The 14110-nt window shown below is 34.5% G+C and overlaps 1 protein-coding gene across 1 annotated transcript in view; it reads right to left on the minus strand.

Moving 5' to 3' along the window:
* LOC136031064 (phosphopentomutase-like) overlaps positions 1 to 14110 on the minus strand; it is a gene marked incomplete in the record, with an annotated part of 41515 nt that overhangs the window by 25592 nt on the left and 1813 nt on the right. The window contains 2 exon segments of the mRNA XM_065710310.1: positions 1727 to 1949; positions 11959 to 12215. Coding sequence (XP_065566382.1) covers positions 1727 to 1949; positions 11959 to 12215 — 480 coding nt within the window.

Raw genomic sequence — 14110 nt, forward strand, 5'->3', positions numbered from 1 at the left:
CTTGGCCCAGTGGCAAATTATCAACTAACATTGGGTCACTTCAGTTTTGTTGTGGTTTTCTTCTTTTTTTTCCTAGGACCCTGATTTCAGCTTATTCCTAGAAAGTGGTAAGGGTCTAACCTCTGCGATTTTTACAAAAAGTGTGGAGCTTTGGCTGAATTAATGAATATGACTTTGCATTTTGGAAAGCTTCGTAGAACTCTTGCCTGGGGCCAAAATTCTGTTGTTTCTACACATCTCTGTTCTTGATTTCAACAAAGTTTATTATTCAGTTTTTTGCACTTGGGATTGCGGTAGAGAAATGGTATCAGATGTGCCTCTTAAACTTTAAAAGTTCCCTCATTAATAAAGAAATTAGAGTTTATACTTTCCTCCTTTCTAAGTGATGACGTTAGACTCTGTAAGCTCAGCCATAGTCGACCCAGCTCTAAATGGGTACCTGGAGAAATCTGGGGAAGGTAAACAGGAAGGGTGTGCGAAAGCACAGGATGGTTGGCCCCCAGCCCCTTATTTCACTTCCTGGCTAAAGGGCCAAGAAACGGAGATCAGCCCCGCCGGTAGGGACTGTAAAGTCTAATGCCGTATTCTTTACCTTTTTTTAACGTTAGAAACTTGGCCTAAGGCAAAAAAGTCAACTTTTGAGGTAAGACAGCTTTTTTTTTCGACGGCAGCCGATGGCTCTTGATGAGCTGATTAAAACATGTGTCATCCATTTTCTGGTAGAAAAATTCTGCACGAGATACACCAGTTTGAAAGTTTAAAGGGGTTGATAACTTCAGTAGTAAGGTACAATATGAAACTAAAAATAGACCAATACAGAAATGGTATCATATGTGCCTCTTAAACTTCAAAAGTTCTCTGACTGATAAAGAAATTAGTTTATTGTTTGCTCCTTTCTAAGTGATGACGTTAGAAACTTAGCCTGCAGCTAAAAAGGAAACTTTTGAACTAAAACAGATATTTTTTTTTCGACAGCAGCCTATGGCTCTTGATGAGCTGATCAAAACAAGTCGTCTGTTTTTTGGTAGAAAAATTCCTTCACGAGATATACCAGTTTGAAAGTTTAAAGGGGTTGATAACTTCAGTAGAAAGGTACACACTGAAACCAAAAATAGGCCAATACAGAGACAGCATCATATGTGCCTTAAACTTTAAAAGTTCTCTCACTGATAAAGAAATTAGAGTTTATTGTTTGCTCCTTTCTAAGTAATGACACTAGAAACTTGGCCTGCAGCAAAAAATTCAACTTTTGAACTAAGACAGATAGTCTTTTTTGACGGCAGTCGATGGCTCTTGATGAGCTGATCAAAATATATGTCATCCATTTTTTGGTAGGGTTCACAACTTTTGCTAGTTGATGTACCTATTATTTGTTTCCGGTGTGTTTGATGGTAAGAACAATTTGGTTCCAGTGGTAAGACATGTAGGGAACTTATAAGTAATAATCAGCTGTTAGGCTACAATTTCAGCGATAAGGGGTTTGCAACTTTTACTAGTTGTAATGAGGGGTTTGCAACTTTTGCGAGTTGGTGTACCTAATATTTATTTTAAGATCCTTACAGCTTAACAACTTCAGCGTTTAATTGCAGTGAGGAAACAAAGACAAGCTGTTTTGATCGCAATGCTTTAATTGGCGAAGCCGAAAAAAGGTTGCCACAACACCTCAAATTACCAAAGGAACGTAGATCTAGTTTCAATTAGTAACTTTATTTTCTTTTTATTTTACCTGAATTCCTTTATCATGAGGTGGAATAATTTGAGCTCCATTCGACCAGTATACTTTATAACCATTATCTTCTTTGGGATTATGAGAAGCTGTAATCATAATTCCAGCAGCTAACTTATTCATAAGTATAGTATATGGTACAAACGGCGTCGGACATATTTTTGAGAAAACCTGCACAGGGATTCCTTTATTAATAAAAGCACGAGCAGTCAAAGCAGCAAACCTGAAATAAAAATCCATAAGATATTGCTGCTTCACCGACGAGTTAAACTGTTCATGGTAACGAGCTTTAAGCGAGGAGCAACTCTAGCTAAAAGTAACCGAAACGCTAAAAATTTTACGTCAATATTTGCACCAAAAGAGTCTGTTTCGATTGTGTTGTAAATACGTGATGTTCATTAAGTTCAGTCACTCACCAAGAGCTATGAGCATGAGGAAATTTGCCTTTTTTTAAAGGGTACAACCTCCCAAAAGGACAATAGATTTTTATGAGAGTTACACCATCAAATTCTGCATATCGGAGGACCCTGTTGAATATAGTTCAAGACCCCATCTACAAAATGTGATATTTGTATTTTTTCCAAAAAAGGTCGATTGCGGATGAGTGTTCACCATTTGCTTGTTTTTTTTTTCTCTATGGTGATTATATTCAAAAATAGTCTGAGAAAACCGAAAAGAAGGCTCATTTGACGGGAAAGAAAAAAATTCTAGTGCCCGTTTCAAGTAGCAAAACAACTGTGTCACAGCAAACCTTATCTGCTATTTTATAGCATCAAAATCATTTTTTTTCCAAAAGAAGGCTAAAAAAATATCAACTAGAATCTTTATCAATTTCATCTATCAATTAAAACTATGGAATAACCATGTAACGAGCTTTTTAGTTTCAGAGACAAGGGCTGGACTGTGGCGCAATTGCTCTTAATTATATGTACATAGTCAACAAGAAATAAACGGCTGTTATAGATACTTACTTATTTTTAGTCTTCAAAATTTAGACTTTGCTTCAAAGAGTTGGGCTTGGTTGGGAAGAAGCGCTCTTCATATCTAGAGTACCACGGGTGTGCTTTTAAAAACGAACAGATTTTAAATGAAAAAACAAGAGATTTATTTTCTGCTGGGAGTAAATGAAAATAAAGAGCGACCTAAGACTTTAAAATTCCGCATAATTCTGTATCTGAGAGGCGGTCCCCCTCCTTAACTCCTTAATCGTTCCGCTAAAATTTGAAATTTGCCCCCCAATGCTTTAAGCACAACTACTCAAGTTCAAGGACAATTGAAATGGAATAAAAAGGATCTTTTCTAATATCTCACGAATAGATAAGCTGATCAGTGGGTATTTGCTTGAAACAGTACAATGTTCACTTGAAATGTTTTAAAAGACAATCAGCGGCACACTTGGTGCATCCATAAATTCTTTCAGCACAGTTCTATAAAATTAAGGTTAAAGAGCGGGAGTTAAAGAAGGCCACTCCCTCCCATGATACGGAGTAATTTCTGTTCGTTTTAGCATCGCGCCTTTAAATAAATGAAAAAAAGTTTGTTTCAACTGAAAGTAAGGAGCAACATTAATACTTGAAGTGAACAGAAAGTATTACGAATACGAGGAGGTTGCTCCCTCCTCAATAAACCCCACTCTTTACGCTAAAGTATTTAGTAATTAAAAAAAAACCTTCTGCATCTAATGGAATGGTCTTTGTGTTTTAGAAATCACTCTTAAAGAACTGGGACAAAAAGTTGAACTTTAGCGTAAAGAGCTAGGTATTGAGGAGGGGGTAAACCTCCTCGTATTCGCAATATTCATCCATGGAAAGATCTTCCCACGTAACCTATTCACATACAAAAATCCCCCCGAAAAGATTATGTATACTTCCCAATAGCCAATATTATATCTAAACAATGGGCATAGTTCATATCATATACCCCTTCCCCAGGACCTGTGAGGGGTCAAGTCATCCTCAAATACGTTATTATTATTAGTTTTTACTATGCTGGACAAAATCGCTATCTCAAAATTTCAGTCGGATAACTTTAGGAAAAAAGGGCGTGATAGAGGGGCTAGCTGCCTTCCAATATTTCTTGTCACTTAAAAAGGGAACTAGAACTTTTCATTTTCGATCAAATAAGCCCTCCCTCGATCTCCTAGGCACTATCACCCCTGAAAAAAAATATACACGCATCCGTGATTTTGCTTTTGGCAAAAAAAAACCAAATTCCATATTTTTGTATATAGGAGTTGGAACCTCTACACTGAGGATCTCTAATATGCGGAATCTGAAGGTGTAATTTTCATTAAGATCACTTGATGTTTTAGGAGTGTTTCCTCCTTTTTCGAAAATTCAGCAAATTTTCTCAGACTCGTAGATAAGATTAAACTTGATGAATCTTTTGATGAATTAAAATTGATGAAAAGCATGTATCAATGTCGATCAATGTATCAATCACTCCTTACTCAGAGTTCTTAGCCACGAATTGTTTGATCTGAAAAAAAAAATGTTTTGTTCATTTTGTTCCATTCTTGGACGAGTTTTACTAAGTAAAAACTCTTGCAAAATTTGATTTCTCCTTTAAATTGATTGCCACATAATCAATTCTCAGAATATTAAAAAAAAAAAATGAGATTAGAGGAATATCTTGTACACAAGATATTTCAAAATCGGTTAGTAATTAAGTGCGACGACGTACAACTGCATTGTTTATTGGGCCACTAAAAATTAACCTACTACCATAAAACAATAGATATCAAATAAGTACATTTAAATGGCAGACTTATCGGACTCAGCAATCACCAGATCTTTGTGAAAAAACAAACAAAAAAGAACAAATAATAAAAGTCAAATTTCCAACATAGCAACTACTCAGTAAATACGACTTCCCACCTTGAAAAAAGGGTTAGTTTGTAAGACATAAAGCAATAAGGCTGGAACAAAAAAAAGCATAAAAGGCATAATAAAATTTTAGAGCAAAGCTTTTATCTTTGATTTCCCCTGTAAATGAACTTTTTACTAGATATACAATTTTAATACATCGGATTTCCATCATTATTCATCTTTTTACTTAATCTAAGGTCTTAAATTTTCGGCAACTCTATCTACCAATTTTTTTTATTTTCTCCCCTCTCCTTTTATTTCTATACGTTTGGATTCATAAAAATAAAAAGTCAGGATACTTTGTGAGCTGTGATGCACAAAAGAGAGCCTCTTAGTGTCACCATCAAATATAACATACCGATATCCCAACTGGTTCCCATTGTATGACGAACAACTATATTCATTAGTGCAAGGATACAATTTTTAGGATAAACGATAGCAAGATATTCCCTTAAATGGGATGGGGGGATCCTACACTACAAAAGTTTATAAAATAGAATTTTTTTTTAAAGAAAGATAGTGTGGATACTCAAACAACTTTTTCCAAATGAGCTAGATACGAAGAAATATAAAACAAATACTCAAAAAAAGTAATTAGAAATACAACATTGCAAAAAAAGTATTGATAGTTTATATATTTAATGAGAAACCTCTAATAGATACTAAACTTGAAGTCTAATCGTTGAAAATACTTGTTAGAGGGATACATATCAGAGAAACTGGAATATATTTGTCGAATAAATGTCAGTTTTTACACTGACCTAAAATATACAATACCATCAAAATTTTAGCAAACAACATAAGTGAGTTCCATAAAACAGTCAGGTTGACTTCATAAAAGTGGGTTAAACCTACCGAAAAAGGGATACGACCTCAATGAGAATCAGATCAGGAATTCATCTTATTACAGAACCCCAGTTTCAACTTTTCAACCAACTCTCTCAAATAATAAAACAGAGAGTTCCCATAAGATTCAACCAATGCAAAAATTCAGCAAAAGCAAAATTCAACCCGGCCAACATACCACACCAAAACTCAAGAGAAACGAATTTCAGCCAACACGGAATCACACCTATCAAAACTCAATCTAGGAATCTAAAAAATTTAAACTGTGCAAAACTCAACTCATGTAAAATTGAACACTAAGAAAATTTCACCATAGCAACATTATCAAACAATGGTAACGAACTGTAGTAAGGAGCGACCCGGCTCAACAGTAATAGAAACTATAAAAAAATGGAATTTTGATACCAATAGCTACATAAAAAAAAATGCATTTTAATGCTGATTTTAAATATCTAAGTTTCATCAAGTTTAGTCTTACTCATCAAAAGTTACGAGTCTGAGAAAATTTGCCTTATTTTAGAAAATAGGGGAAAACAACCCCTAAAGTCATAGAATCTTAATGTAAATCACACCATCAGATTCAGCGTATCAGAGAACCCTGTTGTAGAAGTTTCAAGCTCCTATCTACAAAAGTGGAATTTTGTATTTTTTGCCTGAATCTTGCGAGAGGGCTTATTCTAACGGAAATGAAAAGTTCTAGTGCCCTTTTTAAGTGACCAAAAAATTGGAGGGCACCTACGCCCCCTCCCACGCTAATTATTTTCCCATAGTCAACGGATCAAAATTCTGATATAACCATTTTATTCAGTGTAGTCGAAAAACCTTATAACTATGTCTTTGGGGAACGACTCACTCCCCCACAGTCTCCGTGGGAGGGGCTACAAGTTACAAATTTTGACCAGTGCTTACATATAGTAATACTTATTGGGAAGTGTACAGACGTTTTCAGGGGGACTTTTTGGTTGGGGGGGGGGGTGGTTAACAAGAGGTGGATATTTTGGGGGAACTTTACATCGAGAATTTTTCATGGGGGAAGAAAATTTCCATGAAGGGAGCGCAGGATTTTCTAGTATTATTTAAAAAAACGAAAAAATAAATGTGAAAAGTTTTTTCAAATGGAAGTAAGGAGCAGCATTAAAACTTAAAACGAACAGAAATTATTACGCATATGAGGGGTTCACCTCCTCCTAATACCTCGCTCTTTACGCTAAAGTATTTTTAGTGATTTCAACTATTTATTCTACGGCTTTTGTGATTCAGGGGTCATTCTTAATGAATTGGAACACAATTTAATCTTTATTGTAAAGAGCGAGGTATTGACGAGGGGGTGAACCCCTCATACATGTAATAAAAACGTGAGATTACAAAAGTTCGTTACGTAAGCTAATTTATAAGTTACGTCTATCTTTTACCAATAAAAACATTCGTAAAAAATTAAAAGTTCTAGTTGCCTTTTTAAGTAACGAAAAATTGCAGGGCAACTAGGCTTCCTACACCGTTCCTTTTTTCTCAAAACCATTCGATCAATGCTATGAGAAAGCCATTTAGCCAAAAAAAAAAAAAAAAAAAAAAAAAAAAAAAAAAAAAAAAAAAAAAAAAAAAAAAAAAAAAAAAAAAAACTTGCAAATTCCGTGTTAATTATTTTTCTGCGGAGAGCCAAAATCAAAACATGCACTGATTCAAAAACGTTCAGAAATTAAATAAAAAAAAAAAAAACAATTTTTTTTAGCTGGAAGTAAGGAGCGACATTAAAACTTAAAACGAACAGAAATTACTTCGTATATGAAAGGGACTGCTTCGTCATCAACGCCCCGCTCTTTACGCTAAAGTTTTTTACTGTTTTAAAAAGCAGAGTTAAGAGAAAGAGTCAAACTTTAGCGTAAGGAGCATGGTGTTGATGAGGAAGCAGCCCCTTTCATATACGAAGTAATTTCTGTTCATTTTAAGTTTTAATGTCGCTCCTTACTTTCAGCTAAAAAAAACTTGTTTTTTTTAGTTAATACCCAGACAAAGCTCAGTACACCAATAAATAAACCTAATAAAAACTTAACGCACACAAAATCCAACCCTTGCAAGAAAAGGGAAATTTGGGCTTGACTCCTTCTCATAGTTTAGTATGTTCACTGTTCAACCCTTAATTCTACAAATTCTAGCATATTTCCCCATTTTGTCTTTTTCTTTCAAATCTTCTCTCCCCAAATATTATTTAAGTTGACCTGCTCAGTACAAAAGCAAATTTCAGCTCAGCAAAGCTATACCAAGGAAAATTACACTCAGCCAAACTTGACACAGATTTTTACTTCCACTAACAAAAACCGATCTTAATTTGCACTGTGGGTTCTTTATACAAAAGGAGAAGAAGGAAAAAAAGGTAGGAAGCAATGATTAAATTTCTTACGCAGCTCAGTCCTCCCAAGATCTCATCTCACAGAAAAATAAAAATTTTCACACTTGTTGCTGCGAGTTTTGCCGTTTTTGATAATTTTGCGCTGACTGAATTTTAATGGCTTTAATTTTCTTAGGTTGAATTTTATTCAGGTTGAGGTTTACTGGGTTGATTTTTGTTTAGGCTGTGTTTTGCAGGGTCAATTTGGCAGGCTCAGTAATGTCAGGGTTGAATTTCAGGCACACTGTAAGACACTATAGACTTTTTCTACAATCCTCCTCAGTTTATTGGATCTGTTTTATTTTTATTAAAATGCCTATACCACTTTTCCATAAACAGTAAAGAGAAACTGACGTTAAAATCTGTGCATATTTTATTTAGTTACATAGTCCTAAATTGCAACTAAATAGGTGTGGGATACTTTATTTGCATGAAATTTTGAATGAAATATAGTTTATTCAAATAAAATTTCTTTGCTAGTGACATTTGATTCCTGGCCAATGCAGTATTGTTAACTTAGCAAAGGGGAACCTGTCATGTAGGGCACCTGGGGGTATTTAAGGAAGTCAGGCTGCTCTCTAGTCTATATCGAGTCTCAAAAAGAGAAACAGAACTTCAAATTTACAATTGAGCCTTCTCCCAAGTTTGTACAATTATCTTATCTATAAGATAAGACAAAACAAGCTGGTCAGTCCATATAAACTGAACCAAAAATGGCATTTTGAAACTCATGGTCTCAAATTTTAACAAAGCTTGGAAGTCATATTCCTTTCATGGATAAACAGGTTAGGATTTATAATCATTAAAACTTCTGACAGTTCTAACTTTTTTGGCATCATGGAATAAAAGCACTGAAGTTCTGTATCCCTTGAAAACAATATATACTTACATATTTATGGACAAAATTTAGTGTAACTTATGATCGTTTTAATTAATTGATTTAAAAACTATTTCCGAAAGACAAGTTTTTCAAAGAAAAGTAATGAGCTCTCTTGGGCCAAGAGTGAGAAAAAATAAAGTCAAATAATCTTTCAAGTGTAAAACTACCACAAATCGCTATCAATAAATAAATGAAACTCAAAACAAACCAAAATTACAATAAATAGCCAAGTCAGAATCAAAACAAGCAAAAATTAACATGAGTAGGGCTGATAGCTCCCATGCCTTCTCAAGACCAGATCACAATTTGCAATTAAATAAAAAAAAAAAAAAATGACCATGGGTTGAAAATTTAATTGACATACACTGACATTTCTACCTTAAGGTTTTGACAATTTTTCATTTATGAAAATAGAAAAGGTGAAAACATTTCTAACATATTTTTTTTCATCAAGCTTTAAAATCAGACTTTAAAGGAATGAGGAGTGGGAGTTTAGAAATACAAAACAGCCAAATTATATATAAATGTAGGGAGTTAATAAAAATAAATTGAGTCTTCAAGAAGAAGGGACTTGGCCTGATGACCCCCATCTGACACATACATGCATGGACAGTTAAAACTAACAGTTGGTAATTGTTGGGCATTTTAATTCTCCAGAACTTTTCACCTACAAATTTAAGGTGTCATTATAAAATTGTTTTATAATGGACAGTCAGAGCTAATACCCCAGATAATATAATGATAAATAAAACGAATCAATATCAATTTTACATAAAGTATAAAGATGATAGAGACTGGCTATATCAAGAGTTCTTGTAGCCTACAGTAGGGAGGAGCTTATTTTTCAAGTTTGAAAATATCATTCTCTTGCTCTTTAATTTTCTTCAGGTACATAAAATAATACACCATGCAAAATTTCACCCTTATATTTCAATATTTAGGGGTAACTCAATGACATTAATGTTTTGAATATCAAAATACAATGGTTTCACATATTGTTTAAAAACACAATTTATGTTAATCTTCCAATGTAAGTAATAATCATTAGCCTGATTCAGTCTTACTTATTTAACAGAAGAAATCCAAACTAGTTTTGCAATAGCATCCATGTTTTTTAAATTACAAAAATTAAGGTTTTACCAAATTCCAAGCATTTTACTTCCTAGTCAATTCTCTTTCCCTTGCATGTAGGCATCACATCATGGAGCTACTCATCAGTGCTGTATTTCAAGTTTGCCTTGGATCAATATCTGCTCTTTCCAATATTCACTCATTTTCAACAGTACTGGATGTTTGTTTGATCAATCCAAGTTTGAAACAGGAATGTCAAACGACGCTGTATCTACGCCAGTTCAAGATATCAAGGACAGTTCCACTAGTTGCTAAGCGTTACCTTAGAGAAAGTCAACCAAGGGAGGGATGATTGGAGCTAGCTATAATCTTTCTGGGTCTGATTCTTGAGAGGAGAATTCAATTCATGGCACCTGGGGCTACACACCATGCATGGTGGCTGTCAAAGTTCATCTACAGTCTGAAAATCTGGATGTTCTGAGGGCACTTTCATTTGAGTAAGAGAGAAGAAAAGGGGTTACAAAATGTGTGTATCTTTACAGCACGTGTTTATATGAGAGCATGGATGACAGCTTTTAAACCAGCTAGTGCACCATATTATGATTATCAATTATTAATATTACTGTTGAACTATTCGGCAATCAATTCAGAAATTTCCAGAGTGACGTCCATGAAGATGGCCAAGCATCTGTAGTATCTATCTCCAGAAATAGTAGGTCTGGCGTTTGTCAATGATTCCACAGATTATGACAGAGAGAAACAAATGGTGGAAGCAGTAAAACTTGTTGAAGAAGAACATCCTGTGAATGAACATACAAGGAAAATATCTGTGGACTTAGAAACATTCAAAGAAAAGAAATTTGAAACATTTTTCTCAGCAAAGTCCATGACCCTGTTTAACACAATGGATCTTCTGCATAGTTTTCTGGACATAGACCTAGACAAATGGGCAGAACAAGAAGACTACATCCATGCAGCAGAGACAGTTTTGTCAGTCAGTGTTGTCAATGATCATGGCAAAAAGGGGGCAGCTTCTGCTCAGGAACTAATAGGAAACACTACCAAAGATGAAAGTAAGTTGCAGTTTCTACTACAAGTGGTCCAAACCTATCAAAAGTTATATCCTGACAGCAAAAATGAAACACTGTCAACAATCAACATCTGACTTCCTCATTCTGCATCTAATAATTGAGTAATATGCAAAATACTGTACTTAATTTGTGACTACTAACTATACTGACTAGCTTAAACTATATTTTCATAGTATTAATTTACATTTCTACATTATTACTATTATTTTACTAGTCCTATTGTATTGATAAAAAGCGTAACAATATTTATATTATTTGCATCACTATTTTTGATATTACAATAAATAATTAATTAAATTAGATGTGAAATTCAAGAAAAATAATATTATTATTATGATGCAAATAAAGTTGCAGACAATTACTTCTATAATACTGAATAATTTTATCTGCATTCATTAAATTGCTTTGAGTAAATGGACTTCTACATTAAATATGATCCATTTTAAATAACGATATTGTAATCTTTTAGGCCATTGAGCTACCTTTAAATATTATTTAAAAAGGTTCATACTTGCCCAGTAGTATTTTTACATGGAAAGGAAAAATGTAGGGGGTAAGACCTAGAATTTTTTTTTTCACCATATAAGCACCACCCTATTGTACAACTATGAGGCAGCTGAATTTACAACAGGGTCATGTCATGACATTACAAGACTGACAATCCTTATATTTGCTGGAAGCTGTAACTGAATTAAAGCCAAAGTTGCAGGAATTTGCAAACTGCAAACTTCATGCAAGGACTGAACCAAGATGCAGCTCCTTCTCGAACCGGATTGTGAACCTCTGGAACAACCTCAATGAGAACACTGTTTCTGCTGAATCAACAGATGTATTCAAATGCCGTCTGGATGCTGAGTGGAGTGACAAACCATGGAGATTTGACTGGGATGCACCAGAATCTAATCAACCACGTATGCAACTGTCATCAGAAGGAGTGATTCAACAGGATCAAAAGTCCTTATTTCACTCCAAGCTGTGATTTAAGATAATTTAAGGTAATTTTACACTTTGTCAAGCTTGTTTCTGTTTGAAGCATAGAGGTAACAGAAATGGCAAGTGAGGGTCTTACATTTGTCAAAGACTCTGCTTACCTTAAACTATTGTGTCTGCCATCAAAGCCAACAACCACACCAGACTTGATACAGTCAGGATTAGTCTTAAGTAGGTAACTTGCAAAACCTTGGCTGGTTTGTATTATGACAAGGTCATTCATGCATCCATAGCCTGCAGCCATTCTTCCTCTCAGACCAGCAGTCCCAAACTCCAACCTTTTCATGATTATTCTATTCAATGCTTCATTATCATTTTTATCAACTAATGTCTTGACCTCACTTCTTGTCACAGAATTCTAGAATTACAAAAATGAAATTGGTACAACTGGAGCAAAAAAAAAATATGGTACGGTACATAAAAGAGGTGCCTTTTAGTGCCTCTTTTGAGGCCAACCCCTGTCATTCCAACTAAATCAGAAATTTATAAGTGTTTTCAAGTAGGCTAGATGAATTGTTTCCTTTTTTAGACAATTTTGAATATCAATGATAAGTTTTTATTTTTATTTTAACGATCTTTGCACAAATATGGATTATACTTAGAATATTCTTAAATTACAAGTCAGTATGAGACAGCCTACAGGTTTGATAAATAAACAAGAGCTCAGAGCTCATATGGCACTTGTAACAAGGTCAGAAGAGCCAAGAGCCAAGATCTCATATGGCATGAGCTCTAGCAAAATACTAAGAATCAACAGATTGGTTTAAAAGGAAAATCAGAGACTTAATGCTGGTCAGGATTTAAAATAAGAGCTCTGAGACATAAGGTCCTTCTAGATATCAAAATTCATTAAGATTCAATCACCCATTTGTAGTTTAAAAATAGGCTACTTTGTTTTTTTCTAATTTTTCCCTTCCCTTCAGCACTATTAATATTCATATAATGCATTTTAGAAACAGCAAGAAAAACTAATACTTCTAGAAAGGATCTGAAAACCATGGAGAACTGAAAACCATCAATGAAAACAGGGGAATAAAGTAAATATGACTTATTGATACTTGCTGTAGATTTAAAGAAAGAACTTCATCAATTTTAAAAGCTTGATGTTAGTTTTTATATAGCCTAGGGCTATACAAGACCATTGGAGAGAAAGAGGGAAGATGAACAGGAAAACATGGGAACAAAACCATAAAACAACAAGGTACAGAGATGGACAAATACCCTTGCTACTTGACCTAGTAATCACAGACAACCCAGATCAAATTCTAAGTATAAAAAATTTACCACCGATTGGTGCAAGTGATCATGTATGTCTCTTAACAGCTCTCCAACTGTCACCACCCTCTTCCAACCATATTTGCAGACAATATATTGATTACAAGAAAATCCGCAAAGAACTAAGTAGAATGCACAATTGCAACTGGGAAGCACTGTTTGAGCACAAGTCAAGCAATGACAGCTGGAATCTCTTCAAGGAAATAATGCTAAAGCACGAGGAGACATGTACCACAGTCTCATATATCAAGAGGCCATGCACCCTACCTTACTTGACAAGCTCCATAAAACGGGAAATAAACAGAAAGAACAGATACTGGGCAAAATACAGGCAAACCAATTCTTGAGAACAATATGATAAATTCAAAAAAGCAAGGAATAGACTGAGAAAGATTACAAGATACTCTATAAAAAAGCATGAAGATATCATTGGTACAGAAACTAAAATTAATCCAAAGAAGTTCTTGAATTATGTATCATCAGGAAAGCCAATACGACATTCCATTCCATACCTAACCATGCCATCTGGCAAAATCACCAATCATGCAGAGATAGCAGAAACCTTAAACAAACAATATTCCTCAGTCTACACAGTGGAAAACTCTAGAAACATCCCAGATACCCAGGAATATCCTGTCAATGTAACAATGCCAATGGTTGTCATTTTTGAGTCAGATGTCCAAAAACAACTGAAAAAGCTTGATGCATCAAAGTTGAAGGGACCAGACAATATACACCCAAGACTACTCAAAGAGACTGCTGAACTAATATCCTCACCTTTAGCCAAAATCTTCTAGAAATCACTAAAGGAAAAAGTTGTCCCCTCTGAATGGAAAAAAGCTATTGTTATACCAATACACAAGAAAGGCTCCAAAGACAAAGCTGAAAATTATAGGCCAATAAGTCTAACATCAGTAACTTCAAAGATTCTTGAGGGAATCATAAATGATGCTGTCACCAAGCACTTGACATACAACA

The sequence above is a fragment of the Artemia franciscana genome, chromosome 9 (genome assembly GCF_032884065.1).
Source record: "Artemia franciscana chromosome 9, ASM3288406v1, whole genome shotgun sequence".
Lineage (NCBI taxonomy): Eukaryota > Metazoa > Arthropoda > Branchiopoda > Anostraca > Artemiidae > Artemia > Artemia franciscana.